The sequence below is a fragment of the Octopus bimaculoides genome, chromosome 2 (assembly GCF_001194135.2).
Source record: "Octopus bimaculoides isolate UCB-OBI-ISO-001 chromosome 2, ASM119413v2, whole genome shotgun sequence".
Lineage (NCBI taxonomy): Eukaryota > Metazoa > Mollusca > Cephalopoda > Octopoda > Octopodidae > Octopus > Octopus bimaculoides.
In genome coordinates, this window is record NC_068982.1 from 113744885 (window position 1) to 113762598 (window position 17714).

At 34.1% G+C, this 17714-nt stretch overlaps 1 protein-coding gene across 6 annotated transcripts in view; it reads left to right on the top strand.

Moving 5' to 3' along the window:
* Positions 1 to 17714, top strand: part of LOC106871173 (innexin unc-9) — a 366584-nt gene that overhangs the window by 100053 nt on the left and 248817 nt on the right. Inside the window, exon 1 of one of the 6 annotated variants that reach the window (XM_052978618.1) lies at positions 6573 to 7973. The exons of 4 other annotated variants lie outside the window; for them this stretch is intronic. In XM_052978618.1, the coding sequence (XP_052834578.1) occupies positions 7774 to 7973 (200 nt within the window). In that variant the 5' untranslated portion in view covers positions 6573 to 7773. Of the gene's footprint in view, positions 1 to 6572; positions 7974 to 17714 lie in introns of those variants that run through there. One more of the 6 variants, XM_052978620.1, reaches the window with a different exon arrangement.

Here is a 17714-nt window from a genome sequence, read left to right on the forward strand (position 1 = left end):
TATATATATATACCAACATATATATACACATATATATATATATATATATATATATATACACAATGTAGTCAAAAGAACATCGTCGCAGCAGTAATCCATGACAACGTTACACCTGTTTCGGGTTCTTAACATTGTGTGTGTGTGTTATTGGCCATTAAGTTGTGTATATATTCCATTTTAACTTTCTGTAATTTACTGTCTTTGGCGTTTTATAGTATTAACACTGCAAAATATACTAAATATTAGTGCTTTTCCTTTGCAATAGAAAAATTGGCTTTAATAATAATTATAAGCTCTTTTATTATTGACAATGTTTAGTATCAATATTTCATTTGGATATTTTAATTTGTTCACTTCTAATGATGTGTGTTTTGTATTCATTAAAAATGAAAACTTCGATCTTATTAACCTAATATAATTTTACCGCATATTATTGCATGTCTTTCAACTTTTTATCATTGCTATTCGTATTATTTCAGAATTAGCAGGAATATTAATTTTTTGTTTATTTGTTTGTTTGTTCGTAGTTGGTTTGCACTTGCTGGATATCAATTGTAATCTCAAGTGAAACGTCTAAGTGGCTGGTTTTGGTTAGACAGGGAATATGAAAATTAAAAATTTCACTAGTTTATAGATGAAATCCTTTCTGTTGATCTAGCTCTATAATTTTTTTTCTTCACCACATCATTGCAGTTTCGATTACTGAATAAGTAGCCTAATTGAATGGGACCAAACACTGAAGATATCGAACTAAATTCGACGACTGGTACCCATGACAACGCCGTCTCCTTCATTGGACACGAAACTCAGCTTGCGAAGACTTATTGGGGCAAGCGAAAGCAAAATCGGGATGGCACCTGTGCCCAGCGTCGCCTTTGTGGCACTTGTGCCCGTGACATGTGTAAGGATTTTCGAGCGAGATCGTTGCCAGTGCCCCTGGACTGGCTCTTGTGCGGGTGGCACATAAAATACATCATTTTGAGCGTGGCCGTTGCCAGTACCGCCTGACTGGCCTTCGTGCGGGTGACACGTAAAAGCACACACTACACTCTCGGAGTGGTTGGCGTTAGGAAGGGCATCCAGCTGTAGAAACTCTGCCAAATCAGATTGGAGCCTGGTGTAGATATCTGGTTCACCAGTCCTCAGTCAAATCGTCCAACCCATGTTGGCATGGATAGTGGACGTTAAACGATGATGATGATGCACCCACCTAAAAATAATTATTTATAATGAAAAGGTGTATTTCTATGAAGAAATTTCGAGAAATGCTTAGTATGAAAATAAATCTGTTCTGCTTTTAAATAAACTAGTTAGTTGTATTTATTTTTAAGTAAAGAATGGCATGTTACTATTTCAGGAAAATTTGATGACTATGTGAGTAGTTGGATAGCCTGCTTAGTTATTATGTTTAGACTATCTTAGAAAAACTTGAGCTTCCTTTCTCTATTAGAGCTCCTCAGTACCATTTTCTATACGCAAGACCAATTGAGTATTAAATAATGCTGCGATTGTTCAGCTGCTGCTGCTGCTACTACTACTACTAAAAATATTAATAATGGATTCAGATTTTGACACAAACCCAGCAACTTGTGGGGAGGGGATAAGTCGATTACACCGATCTCACTGCGCAACTGGTACTTATTTTATTGACCCCCAAAGGTTAAAAGGCGAAGTCGATCTCGGCGGAATTTGAACTTAGAACGCAAAGATGGACGAAATGCTATTAAGTATTTTGTACAGTGCGCTAACGAATCTGCCAGCTCGCCACCTTAATAATAATAATAATAATAATAATAATAATAATAATAATAATCCTTTCTTCTAGAGGCACAAGGCCTCAAATTTGTGGGGTGGGGGCTAGTCGAATATATCGACCCAGTGTTTCACTGGTACTTAATCTATCAACTGGGAAAGGATGAAAGGCACAAGGCCTTGAAAATTTTGGAGGAAGAGGGCTAGTTGATTACATCGACTCCAGTGCGTAAGTGGTACTTATTTCATCGACCCCCCCCCCCCGAAAGAATGAAAGGCAAAGTCGAGCTCAGCAAAATTTGAACTCAGAATGTAAAGACAGACGAAATGACGTTAAGCATTTTGTCCAGCGTGTTGTCGATTCTGCCAGCTCACCACCTTATTAATAATATCTCAAGTTCAGAAGTTTGATCTTGTGAAAGATTTCATATGTTATAGACCGTATCAATTGAGTTTTTTTTTTTTCCTTCCGTTCCTTTCTATATTCTACCATTCACTCTTATCCTTTTATCTCTTTTATCTCTCGAAGTTCTTGATTATCACATTTTATGTAGAACGTCTTTCAATCTCTACTAAAGGTAAATTACATGATGCCTTGGTAAAAATATAATTTTTAATACACTACACGAATAGAATGTGGTCATCGTAGATCAAACACTGCATTATTTCTATGTTCAACATGGCTGTATTAACTTTATCAAGTGTTATTTGCTTTATAAAAGGAGAAATCGCATTCAACGTACATTTTACCGCGTTTGTTAGCCATCATTGTGACGGGAATATTAGGTGAAATTAAGTAATAAACTTTGAAATATAACAATTATAAATCATTTGACATCTGTAAGTATACGCCACCTACAAATACTAAAGAAATATAATTACTTTTCCCGTTATATATTCCCACCTTTATGTTTAACTTCCTTACCATTATATATTATCTTTGGTACTGCTTTGTTGTCTTTGTGGGAAAGTGTGCTGTTTTCACATAAGTTCTAATTATAAATCATTTCAGGTGTTGCTGATACTCGCCAGTGTGCAAATTCTGGATACATTTCAATATTACATATAACTTATATGCTACAAATCTAAAATTGTGAAAATATATATTAAGCTGTTTTATTGCTATAATTCAGCTTTTAATTCTATTGTTAAGTCAGATGTCTACATGTTTAGTGTTTAAACACTTTTGATTTAGCTGTTGCCACGAGAAATACCTTTTACTTGTTTCAGTTATAGGACCGCTGCAATGTTGGGGCTCCATCCTTATAGGGTTCAGCCTAACAATTCGACTCCAGTACATAAGTTTTTTTTTTAAAGTCTAGTACTTATTCTTTCGGTGTCAATTGCTGAACCACTAAGTTATGGGGATGTAAACGAACCAACACCAGTTATCAAGTGGTGGAGTTGGGGGACAAACACAAAGATATGCAAACTCATCTACGAGGGCTTCCACACAGTTTCCGTCTACCAAATTCTCTCACAAGGGGTCAATCGGTCCAAGGCTATAGTAGATGATACTTGCCCAAGGTGCCACGCAGTAGGACTGAACTTGAAACCACTTAACTGCAAAGTGAGTTTCTTAATCGCACAGCTAGAAACGGAAAGAAAAAGAAAAACAAAAAAAATAATAAAATTAAAAAACCGCTTTGTTTTTCAGAGAAAATATTATCGATAGCTGTCTTTTAAAGTGTTGTAACAATTTAAGATAATTATTTTTTTTACCAGCTCTCAGTTTTCATGAAATGGTTCTAGTAGGTGGTTTGAGATGACAATCCACTACCATTCTACAAGGTGCAAAACAGTACATATAGCAATATTCATACAGCTTTACCGAGTGTATTTAAATAATGAAGTTAACCGACATGATTACGAGATTATTCAGGCGGAAACGAATTCAATGAAGATGAGAGAAAACTATTGAACGCAGGCATTGTGACGAGGTGTCTGGTTCAGTCCTACTAAATGACACTTTGGGTAAGTGTCTGCTACTACAGCTCCGGGCCAGCCAAAGCTTTTCGTGCAGATTTGGTAGATAGAAACTGCAAGAAGCCCGTCGAACTGGATCTCCTACAATCAAGAGACCTGGATGAACCAACTTCACAACAGGAAATGCAAACGCAAATGTGGACAGCAACATCAAACATACTCATTCACCAAGTGCCAGCTAATAAAAGAAGATTAATGAAGATGTAGCAATATCAATGATTGTGCTCCAATATGACCCACAGCTCACGATTTGAACCGAGTAAAAGATTAAAATATGTATATATGTGTGCGAGCGTGTATGTGTGCGTGAGAGAGAGAGAGAGAGAGAGAGAGAGAGAGAAAGCGCGAGCGTTTCTGTCTCCTTGTCTCGATATTACTCAATAGTTATTAATGAACTACCCTATCGTACAAGCGGTATTCCGTAGTACGTCTAGCCACGACGAAATTATTAACTTGCTTGGAAATAGGTGAGGGTTGGCGACTGGAAGGGCATCCGGCCGTAAAAAAAAAAATTTGCCTCGACGAATTCCGTTTGATTCATGCGAGCGTGGTAAAATGAACGTTAAACTGATTAAAGCATAATTTTTCGAGGAACAGCTTTGCCAACTTTTCCCATTGGCGATGCATTTGTCTTTTAAATAAAAAAAAAATTTGCCCAAGTTTTGTCAGAGACATGGAGCTAATAAATAATAACATATATCATGTGTCACTAGTCACGTATGTAATAATCACGTAGCGTTGTGAGCGTAAAAAAGTGTCCAGATCTGACTTAATTTCGTTGACACGCCAAAGTTTGGAAACTTCTAATTCATATGAGATGGCTTGTATTTTGTTGCTATTTTCATTTTTCCCATTTGTTATCACGAGAAGACAAGCCCTTTCCTGACAAAAAGGCTTTGCCTATTTTACCTCTTAAGCCTCCTGATCAGATAAGAACACAGTTCCCTCGTAGTGTTGTTGATGTTTTCGAATAGATAATTCAGTTACTCTATAGAATAAACTTAAAGAAGGATGACTGGGTTGCTACTTTGATTTCTGCTTTCACAGGAACTTCAAATAGAGCAAATTGATATTTCGTTAATCAATAAACAATCACAATCTTAATACCTGAGAGATCTACGAAAAAAAAAATGCTTTCTTTTTTATTTATTGGAAATATAAACTGAAGAAAAAACTTCTTTGATCTTCAGTTTGAATTTATGGAAGTAAATAAAGACGTACTTGCTCTAGCAACCTCGTGATATGTGTGTGTTTGTATATATATATATATATATATATATATATATACTCTTGTCTGCTAGCAGTAGTAGTTCATAAATTGTTTCTGAATAATTAAAATTTCCTACTTTAAAAAAATAATAATAACCTCATTAGTATGCAAAACTTAATGAAATATTCAATCCTAATGCACTGACCAGTCTGGACAATTGCAAATTTCGACCTACTCTTTTTTCGGTCCCTGAATTTTATGACCTTAACTTCATGAATTACAAATGTTCCACCCAAACAAATGACCTATAAAATTCACTTTCTGATGTGATTTCCCCGAGTGATGCTAAACATAGCTTCGTGCTTCCTCAACGCATATACAGTAACTGGAAATCTGTGTGATTGTTAGTGTTGTTTTTTCTTTGTTCTTTCTCCCCAACCCCACCCCTTTTTGGTCGTTTTATAGCTGTCACTTGTTCTTACTGTACCAACTATCTATCCTCTAAACCAGTGGTTCTCAACCGGGCTCCATATGACCTCTGAGAGTCCATGTAACATTTTTTGGGTCCATACAACAAAATAGTAAATTGGGGATTCACAATTTTTTTTTAATGACCCCATAAAAAATAGATATATGTATTTCAAGAAACAGCTAGGTTTCTTTCTCTAACATTTTACATAATTCAACCGACGCAAGTTAATGGGTGAACAACAAAATATGAATTTTGAAAAAAGTATCTGAAAAATTAGTTTTTAACAATTGAATGGCTATGGAGGTCCACCACAATAAAATAGTAATTTGAGGGATCCATAGATAAAAAATGGTTGAGAACCCCTGCTCTGGACCTTAATTTTAATCTGTTAAGATATGTCTTTATTGTCATCCAATAGTCATAGACAAAATCGATTTCTATCCCGATATCTTTTAAAGTATTGTATTTGAAGCGTGTATTCCTCGAATCAAACAATATTTGGTGGATAATCAAAACTGAGTCTTGGATTTTAAATTACAGGCAAATTATTTTTCCTTTGCATTTGCCATCGGAATAGTAATTTCTTTTGATAGGTATAATGCTCTATTTTTGTATTAGGGAAGGGCAGAACCTTAGTGGGAAATTATGCAATGTGGAACAAGATTTCTTTCAGAGCCCCGGAAGGAAGAAATCCATAATTTTTTTAGAGGACTATGACACAGGATCCGTCTTCGGTTTTCTGGATTCCAGACCAAGGTACCGGTTGCATTCTCCTCCTGCAAGTCCTGGGGAAAAGTATAGTTACCTGAATGTATTGCAGTGTATTATAGATGCTTTTTCGCTAAATTGAAACAAAAACAAGGAAAAAAGTAATAAAATGTTACAATTTTGACCACGAAAAAATATCTCTAGAAAGAATGTCATATTTCTTTTACATAAGCCAAAGTAACGAAACAAATAAAATTATAATTCGCATGGAAGAAAAAAATATTATTCTATAGCTTAAATGAAACGACACAAAATAATGAAAGCATTAAATCAATCAGTTTTTTTTATGTCTCTTTCTTCTGGATTCTTTTTTCTTTTCTTCTTTATCTGCCTAGAATCATGCAAGTCAAGTCGACGGTCACCGAAAGTATATCATTTATCAGATCACTTCATCCAACTTCATAGTCTTAATTATCTGAATAATTATCTTTCGGAATTAGGAAGATAAAGTTCGGAAATTTTAGAGGATAAAAAGTGAGAATATGCGATGTTGAAGCTGTTTCTAAGGGCGTTAGCAACAAGGAGTATTTCTTTACTTTAAAATTGACGCCAGAACGGCTTCATAGGAATGTACTTTCTTTCATCTGTGTTATGTTCTTATGCTATAGCGACCAATGTTGTTTACTAGTTTCTTGTTAGCCTGAAGCTTCTCATCGCTAGCGTGAGTGATAGCAACACCATAACTAAGTCTCACTTATACACTCTTAATGTTTTTACTTTCTTCCTGTAAAAAAGAACAACTCACCAATGGAACATCTTAGTTTCCTATCCAGCAGCCAGCACACCACTTAGCAGTGCCATGTATATTTTATTAACCTTCCGATAACTATTTAGGCTTTCTTCTCTTCCTTTTCAATTATGCCTCTGTGTTATTAGCAAATACTAAACCTAATAACTGCACAAAATTAACATTTCGCTTTAATTTACTTCAGCTTCGTAAGTTTTCTCCTTCTTTCTTTCTTTACTTCTTTCGTATTTTTACTTTCTTCTTCATCATTTTCTCCTCTACTTATCTTGTCGCAATTTCTTCAAAACCGAAACAAAACAAACTTTTTCTTCTCTCACTCTACACTATAACTCTGCCGTCGCGCACTCTACCTTTATACATGCACCCTTGTTGTAACACATTGTTTTCTATTTAAATGTATCTTGTCGCTTTCCTTATTTAATGCATCCGTCTTCCTAGCAGCAGATATTTCGCCTGTCTTCTGACTTATTACATACATTAACTTCTTCCACTCAGCACCAACAAATGCACGCACATATTCACTCTCTTCCTGTCCAGTCCTAGTATTTCGTTATTCTATATCCCTTACCTCCACACTGTCTAATCCTCCTTTTCGTCTAGTTTCTTCTTTTTTCTCTATTATCTGCTTGCCTTTCTTATCTTTCTCACGCATCGGCCTTGCCTGTTATTTTCCTTCATTCTCTCCTCCATCATTATTTCATTTACCTTCTCTTTCGCACATTTCTAGTTTTTTTCTTTCTTTCGCTCCTTATTTCCCATACATCTAATGCCTACTCTGTGTAAACTGTCCGCCACTAGTTGCACATCTCTTTTTCACATGGCTGTGTGCGCGACAACATGACGTCCGTAAGATTTTTCGCCGAGTTAGCTGCATCTACTGCAGGACCTGCAAGCAATGCTCTCAGTACTCGACGTGCTTCATTAGCAGCCAGGAGGGCCTCTGAAGTAATCGGTGAAGGAGGATTTGAACACCCTATACATCACTCAAGTTACTCAACTTCCTACTTGTCTGCTTTTGATGACGTCTCCAGTAATTTGTAAGTATCCAACAGATGCACCAATAAGTTTATAGTGCGCTGCAACAAAGTTTGACATTTTTGATTGTCATTTTTTCCCCCTAGTTTTAACTACAAAAAAGTTTAATAATTTAAAACGCTTTAGATTACTTAATCTATATTCACTTTTATATGTCTAGATAATGATAAGATTGCGTTTCTGTTTGTAATATGTGCGCATGTGGATATATATATATATATATATATATATATATATATATATATATATATATATATATATATGTATATGTATGTATGTTGCATGCGATTTTTTTTTTATTTTGAACAATCGCTTTATTTTGTAAACCGATACTGTAATGAAAAAAAAATTCTTTTTAACTTTTTATCGATCGAAATATTCACCTAAAGTAAAAAGTAAGAAAAAAATGTTAGTTTGTCAATATTTTGCTCTTGTTTTAATGATAATCAAATTAGCGATGTTTATAAAAATCTTCTGATTAAAGAAAAGCAAAAATAAATATTTATAAAAAAAAATTATGACCAAAACTTGAAAGAGTTTCTGCTTTGAAACTCGTTTCCTCAATAAAGAAACTGTAACAAAATACATATGTATTTTGCTATTGATATAACTATAGAGAATGTTGAGTGTCTTTCTGCTTGTTTTTCTTTTCTCTTTCTTTTTTTTTTTTCTTTCGTCAATATCCGTGCAAAATATCAAAATGAAATAACTCTAGCTATGAATATTCTTCTTACCGATCTCAGTGTGTACAAGAAGGAATATAGATGTATCGATGTTATTAAAATGTCTTTAAAGATGAAGTAAAAACGACAAAATATATAAATAAATAAAACCCAGAAAATGCTGAAAATAGAAGTGGAAAGGAAGGTGTCTTATAATAATTCGATCGGTAAAATAATAACGAACAAAAAGGAAGGGAAATCAGTGTTAACAGGTAAGTTGTTGACGGTGGAATAGTTTGTAAATAACAACAAAATACATCGTGTAGGGGCTGTGTTACCTCTTTTGTGTTTTTGATTTGAACTGAATTCTGTAATTACCACGTTGTTGGAAGGAAGCGAGTTATTATAACCTCTTTCAGTTCGGTTTAACTATGCATTTTGTCAATGTTTGTATGCACGTGCTGTTATTTATTGCTGTGTTCTCTTTGTAGTTGCAAAATTACCGGAAGCCAATATATTACAGGCACTCTATTCCACTCCTCCCACTTTCCCATCACATGTGAATGCATGAAACAATTGTTATTATTATTATTATTTGCAGTGGTAGCATCTTAGTTTTACAGTAACTGTCCATTCGTTAAAACCCTATTCAATGCCTTTCTATTTCATTTCATTGTCCAATTGTATTATTGCATAATTCAGAACCTGGATCCTGTAGCAGTTCTTATCGATCATTATTCAGTTGAACAGATTTCTGAAGCATTCAATTCCAGCCAAATGTTCCTTCTAAGTTCCCTTTTCATTGGCATTTTAATCTGGCATCATTCCTTTCTCTTCAATTTTGACTCCAATTTAATACTCATTTCTAACAATAACCCTGAAAGATTAAAAGTTTGACAGTCTCAATGTTAATAGATCTGTCATTTCAGAATTAAAAAAAAAAAAAAACCACATGTAGAATTGTAAATAGTCTATTCTTAGATTCCACTATGCTGTTTTCATTTTAGAATAAACGGGAATGATGTCAGGGGTGGCAGATATAGCTCCAATTTTAAGAGGATGGCTGTGGACATGGTTAAAAGTAAAGAATCAGTTGGTGATTGAGCTCTCCATAAAGTCCAACAGCAACTTGAGAGTGACGGCTGTATCTCTAACAGAAGACACAGTGAACTGTTAATCAATACTGCATAAGTTTACTATAACCAATAGGTGCACAACAAATTTTATAGAATTTTGCTGTGTCTTAATCTCTACTACTACTACTACTACTACTACGTCGCTTCAATAAACAAGCCTTATATGATCACCATAGAAGTAGTGGCTATGTTTTGTTACTTCAAAATTTTATTCACTTTTACAGTCTAAGTCAGTAATTGAACAAGAACTAGTTATATGTAAATGTTGATACAGATTGCTCCAACCTTTATTTTTTCATATTAGTCTACTGAACTGATGAAGTTTGATTGTATGATTTATATAAAATGTGAGGATGCCACAGAGAATCATCATTCTGTTACATAATAATAGGAAATGGAAAACTTGATCTAACTACCAAATATCTTTGTGATTATGTTGTATGATAAATTAGCTTGCTAATAATGTACACTATTATTGACTTGTAAGAGAATCTATTGGGAGTTAAAGTAGTAGTAGTTGTCTAAATCATTTTAGATGCATTATTCACCCATACTTGTTGATGTCATATTTTCTGGGATTTTGTGTGATCCCATATATTGTATTTTTAGTCTTTTTTCATTATCAGGTGCTGTGTATAAGTACATAATAAACGCTCATTATGTGATCAGTTCTGCAAGTATTGGATATGCAATACAAATTCCAATAGAAGCCTATTAGATGCCCTCCCCCACCATGTGGCGATTTAACCATTGGAAATATATAGTTTACAAGTGAAAATAAAGAATTTAGGCATGAGGCCAGCAATTTTGGGGAGGGGTAAGTTGATTACATTGACTTCAGTGCTCAACTGGTACTTATTTTTATCAACCCCCAAAAGGATGAAAGGGACCTTGTTGGAATTTGAACTCAGAGTGTAAAGATGAACAAAATGTCGCTGAGCATTTTGCCCAGTGTGCTAATGATTCTGCCAGCTCACTGCCTTAATGCTATCTATAATATTAAGTTCACATATACAATACTATTGTTTATAGTGGCAGTCATAGCATAAGTGTCAGTTAACCTTGAAATTAGTTTCCAAAGTTCCAGTCCTGATAATTGTGTATCTTTACAGAAATAATTTGAAATGATACTAAGCTGCCATATTTGATGAAAGGTTACATAAGTTATGTAAATCTATATTGAAAACTTATCAATTTCTACTGAAAAGTTTTAAGTAGAAGTTAGTTGCTGTTTATGGCTTCTTGCTGAGGTCTCCAGTATCTATTTTTATCATTAGAATCCTTTCGGAAGTTGAATCAATCATAACCAAATTACAATGAGAATCCATATTTGCAGGTTTCCATGACAGATTTCCTAATTTCTTAAAACTTAACACTTAGATGGAGTACTTTTATAGAGATATCCTGGATGAGTAAATGAAGTAGATTATAAAAAGTACAACAAAACCACTAGGAGTGAAACAGTCAAAATACACTTCAACTCCAAACTGTTTTTGTTTAATATGCTAAACTAAAATTATATAGCTTAACCCTTTAGCATTTAAACTGGCCATATCTGGCCAAAATATTCTACCTGTGTAATGTTCAAACCAGCCAGATCTGACCTGTCACACCTACCCTATAATGTCATTCTAAAAATATATAATCACATTAAAATCATGAAGCTATGATGTAAATCACGATTAATTCAAAACCATGTGAATAAGTATTACATTTGATAGAATAATCTGAATGCTAAAGGGTTAAATTTTTTTTGAAGATGAGGTAATGCATAGACTTTAGCTAGAAAGGTGGAGTTTAATCACTAAACAAGATGTTTGCAAACATTTAGGCATGTAATGAGCTTGAGTTAGGATTTAGTATGTTTTTAGTAAGAATGTCTTAAATAATGAGAATGCATTATTTTTAACTTTAGGAAACCTGAAAACAAAAATAAGTTCTTTTAAACATTTTATGCTATTTACTCTTGCTTGTTATTAAATAGGATGTAGCAGAGAAATCTAGTGGCTTCCATCATTGGTTATCTTTCTTGACGCTTCAAATTCAATATTTTATTATTAAAGTTGTTCAAATCTTGTTGAACAGATGGTGATCAGCATTGCTAATAATAATTATCTTTATAATCTTCATCTTTACCATCACTAGTTTTTCAACTGTCTTTCCAAAGACAATTTTTGTTTTGTTTTGTTTTGTTTTTTTTTTCTTTTTCTATTTTATAAACATTATTTAATTTCTCTACTGAAGAACTACAGTAAATAGATGGATTGAGAATAACACAGTTAATTATAATATATTAGTTAAGGCTTTGTACCTATAGACTGGAAACTTAACCTGAAAACTTTTTTATACATAACAGTGGGAGTTAGATACAGAAAAAAGAAACAGCTTGAAACATTGAAGTTGGTGGCATTGTAATAGATGGATTAAGTGTTGACACTATTAGTATTAAATAATTTTAATTGAGAAATAAATTTACATATTGAAATTAATACGCCACAGATTGGCATGCTATTAACATACACAAATCAGAATGTCAGTTAACTGGTCTTATTGAAATTATTTCCCTTATTTTTAGATTTTAAGCACTTCTTGACAGGATTCCTTACTAACTGTATTCATGACGAAATTGTTTTTAACTCACACTATTACATATGTGAGACTCTTCCATAAGTGTAAATTATTTAAAATATTGTTGCATTTCACCGAAGGTTGTTTGTATGACTAAAGAAGTAATATAATGGTAAGATGCAAAAGAACACAATAAAGATATAATTCTCTGAAAATATGGCTCATACAAATATTACCTCAATTTCAAAATATCTTAGACCATCAGATACTGTATGAAAATGAAACATGCTGTAGCAGGAGAAAAGCTGGAAAGTCTGAATAATTTAAAGTCGCATAAAAAGATAAGAGTAAAATGAGGTTTCATCCTATCCCCATTGAATAAGATTAGACCAAAGGAATTCAGGCAGCAGCAGAAAAGTGTTCAAAAATCAACATCTGCTTCACACAAATTAGAAACCAATTCGATAACGGTAAAAAGAAAAAAAGTGGGGGTAATTGAAAGAAGAAGGGTTCTTTTCTCTATTGACTCAATATCAATTCTTAGATAACAAAGGCCAAAAACTTTTGAATTGAAAGGTAATAACTTTAAATGAACACCTCAAAGATAATGATGTCTAAATTCTGACAAGAAAGAAGATTTGTAAAGCCTTCCTTCAATATTGTCTTATCACTTATTTTCAAGAATTGCAGCTGTAAAACTGAAATAAGCAAACAAAAAGCCTTCTGTAACTTTCACCAAGGCTAATTTTGCAAAGATCTAGGTTAAAATAAACATTAATAAATAAAATAGATAAAATGTGCTTCTATCGTGCTTATAGCTATGTATTGATACTTGATCTGCTGAAGAACATTGATTGTCAATATTGAAACATGATGTTGGCATAAATTTTTAAAATTATTCTAGATGGACGGATATTAACTAAAATAAATTTTTCGTAATAATATATGTGTTACAAAATATGAGATGTACAAATAGTCTACAGCATAGACATCCTTCAAAAGTGGTGACAAAATTGGACACATTTTACAAAATAGTAGGGGAATTTTGATACAAAGGACCTGAAAGTAAATTTAATGCTAACATTAAGTAACTTACACAGATATGTTTGCATACATTGGGAAACTGAAAAATCTTGAACAAGATTTTCTAGTAAAAGGGGAAGGAAATGAATGAACAAATATAACATATACTCTTTTACTTGTTTCAGTCTTTTTGACTGTGGCCATGCTGGAGCACCGCCTTTAGTCGAGCAAATCGACCCCAGGACTTATTCTTTAGAAGCCTAGTACTTATTCTATCGGTCTCTTTTGCCGAACTGCTAAGTTACGGGGACATAAACACACCAGCATCGGTTGTCAAGCGATGCTGGGGGGTCAAACACAGACACACAAACACATACATATATATATACATATATACGACGGGCTTCTTTCAGTTTCCGTCTACCAAATCCACTCACAAGGCTTTGGTCGGCCCGAGGCTATAGTAGAAGACACTTGCCCAAGATGCCACGCAGTGGGACTGAACCCGGGACCATGTGGTTGGTAAGCAAGCTACTTACCACACAGCCACTCCTATGCATGGATATATTTGTTAAAAATATTAACATGAAATATATCTGGTCTATTAGACTTGCACATGTGTATATCTACAGGCATACATACATATATGAATGTATACATATATTACTCATGCACATATATAATATAAGCATCAAATATTTATAAAATACGATGTGTTTCTTTCTTAAATTTCTCCCTTAAATTTGTATTGTTACCTCATAAAACCCGTCAGCAAAATATGAGCTTCAGAACACTTATTTTTGTTGCCACTGCTGCTGTAACTATATTTTATTCCAGCCTTTATGATCACTATGGCAACTATTACTGATGCAGTTTCCATGACTAGACTTGGGTAGCAGTATAATAGATTCATAGTAGAAGAAATGCAAATAAATAAATAACTTCAACAATAATTATCAAGATACTTTTTCACACACCCATAAACATACTTAAGTCAGATATCTTTGCTATATAAGAAGCATGTCTGATGACAGGCTTAAGTCCACTTGAAACAAATTGAAATAATTGATTCAAGCTACTATTATAGCTAAGAACTAACAGATGTAAAGTTTGAATGATACATGTTCAAGAGTCTGTGCATGTATAAATTGAGTGGGTTAAAAACTATAAGATAAATGATGTGGGAGTTAGTCTTTGTTTCATAGTCATTGGTTACTATCATTTGATCGACCCTTAAACAAGACACATTAGTATACTTGCCAATTCAACCCAATCTAATTTTTTAAAAATGAAAAAAATAATTGCCATGATTTGTTGTCTGTTGAAGTGAAGGAATTAAGGCAACACCTGCGGCAGAATAGAACCATGTGACCCAGTTAATTTTAGAGAAATATCAAATTCTGTACCTTCTCTCAATTAGATCATGATGAAGTAAGAGGAATATTATTGCAAATGTGCAATCCAGATTTGCTAAAAGCATCTGCATAGGTTTCGAATGTGCTGATGCAGATGACCTAATTATAACATACTTTAAATGCATGAGTACATATTCATTTAAAAATTTGTTTACGTATGGCTGGTCGATGCCATAATTGATAGAGCATAGAACAAAATACTTTGAGCTATTTTGTTTCATCTGCTGAGCATCTCGGTTCAAATTCCACCCTGGTTGACTTCATTCTGAGGACTGTAAAATAAGTACTAGAATCAATGTAAACAACTACACTCTAGCAGATAATATCCTCACATGGACATGGTCCAGTGACTGAAACTACTAATAAAAACTAATAGTAAAAGGAATATGGGGCAGGTGTGGCTGTGTGGATAAGAAGTTTGCTTCCCAACCACATAGTTTCGGGTTCAGTTCCACCACATGGTACCTTGGGCGAGGGAATTCTACAATAGCCCCAGGTCCACCAAAGCCTTGTGAATGGATTTGGTTGATGGAAACTGAGAGAAACTCATCATGTGTATGTTTATGTCTCATTGACTTGATATCACATGATAGTTGTAAATGAGTGCCTCTGTCATATAAGCAGTGTCGTTTATTTCCAATATTCTGCAAAAACATAGCTGGCCATAAGAAAATATCACTTTGTTTGGAAACAGGTGAGGGTTGGTGACAGGAAGGGGATCTAGCTATAGAAAATTTTCCTCAGTAAACTTTGTCCAACCCATGCAAGCTTGGAAAAGTGGATGTTAAAATGATGATGATGTATAATTTAAATTAGGTCTATGACATCTATCCATGACCAAGGCATTTAACAACTATGGATCAAACTGATTTAGCTGTAACTATCACAGGATTGTATCATTTGTTGTCAGCTCTTTAAAGTTAATATATGATCTATCGACTTGTCATGTTCAATTTAATTTGCTGCAGACTTTGTAACCTATCTTTTTAACTCAATAATGGGATAATCCCAAAACTTCAGAAAATCTTGATGATGGTGATTGGTTCGGATTTAGGTACAAGGTCAGCAGTTTTGGGGTGGAGGTGAGGGCTGTTGATCAAATTGACCCCAGTATTTGACTAGTACATTATTTCATTGGCTCTGAAAGGATGAAAGACAAAATTGACCTTAGTGAAATTTGAGCTTAGATGATAAAGAGCTAGGACAAATACCACAAAGCATTTTTTCCACTACTTCACTGGCTCTACCAACTCATCACTTTAATAATGACAAATAATTGTCTCAAATTTTGACATAAGACCAGCAATTTTTTAGGGTGAAGAAGATAGTTGATTGTATTAACCCCAGTATTTGACTGGTACTTTATTTTATTGACCCTGAAAGGATGAAAGGCAAAGTTGGCCTTGGTGGCATTTGAACTCAAAATGTAAAAAACTGGAACAAATGCGGCTAAATATTATGTCTGATGCTTATTTAGTAGATTCTAGTTAATCAGCCCATCAGATAGGTGTTTATTTGGCATTGGTCCCCAAGAATAAAATCAGATCAAAATCAATAAATCAATATGCTCGTTCTTTTTAGAGGACACTATGTTTAATTCTGATTATTACTTAATTATCCAAGAGAACCATATCTAAAAAGTGAGTAATGAATATTGTTTAATATCAAACTCAACATTCTTTGTCTGTTTCAATCTCTCTCCTCCTTTGTACTCCCCCTCCCCCATTTTTTTAATGCATTTCTTAACCGCCAAATGAATAAAATGCACAAAAACAACTGCTTCTTAGTGGAAAGTTTGTGAGTAAGGATAATGGAATGATGTTATTAACTAAATGGTATGATGATTGGTCAGGTTACTACTGTTTATTACTTTGCAGCTGGGAGGTTCTAATTAATTAACCTCACACTAACAGCATGCAGCAGCTTTGTGGTATAGATGTTCATGTGAAATTTCTTTCCCATAGTGCACCAAATGAAATTATTAATATTTTATGTGTATGTATGTGCATGGATCTCACAAAGTTGGTTATTAACTACACTTTATTGAAAACAGTTAGTCCTTGGAAGTCAGAAATGAGAAAATTACTCATAAACACTGACTTATATGTGTGTAGTTTGACTCCTCTACGAAGATCTGTTTACATGTTTTCTGTCTTATATGTGCTCATAAATGCTTTATATGAAACTAGTCAGTAAATTTAAATACTCGAGATTCTTTCACAATATGATTTGAAGGATCACAGCCAGATGCTTTGTGCTTGTGATTGCATGAAACTCTTGGCTAATTCACTGTTTTCCAATAAATATGTAAACTGTACACAATATATTGAGACCTGGGATTAAAGGTGGGGTGAAAAGAGAATAATCTCTTCCTGCCTCTAGGGGAAAAATTTCCTCTGTCCAGTCATAAATAATGTGGGGGAATCAAAGTGTTTTTGACCTGAATTCTGATACCCTTTGCTCTGTCCTAGGTGCTAAGTGCTTTTTTTTTATATTTGTACACTAGTGTGCATGTGTGTGTGTGCACACACACACACACACACACACACACTTAGTAGACAGAAGCTGAAAGAAGCCCAACATATATTCTTTTATTTTTTCAGTCGTTTGACTGCAGCCATGCTGGAGCAGCACCTTTAGTCAAACAAATCGCCTCCAGGACTTATTTTTTGTAAGCCTAGTACTTATTCTATTGGTCTTTTTTTTTCCAAACCGCTAAGTTGCAGGGACATAAAAACCCACCAACATTGGTTGTCAAATGATGTGGAGTGACAAACACAGACACACAAATACATATATATATTCAGTTTCCATCTACCAAATCCTCTCACAAGGCTTTGGTGAGCCTGAGGCTATAGTAGAAGACACTTGCCCAAGGTGCCAAGCAGAACTGAACCTGGAACCATGTGGATGGGAAGCAAGCTTCTTACCACACAGCC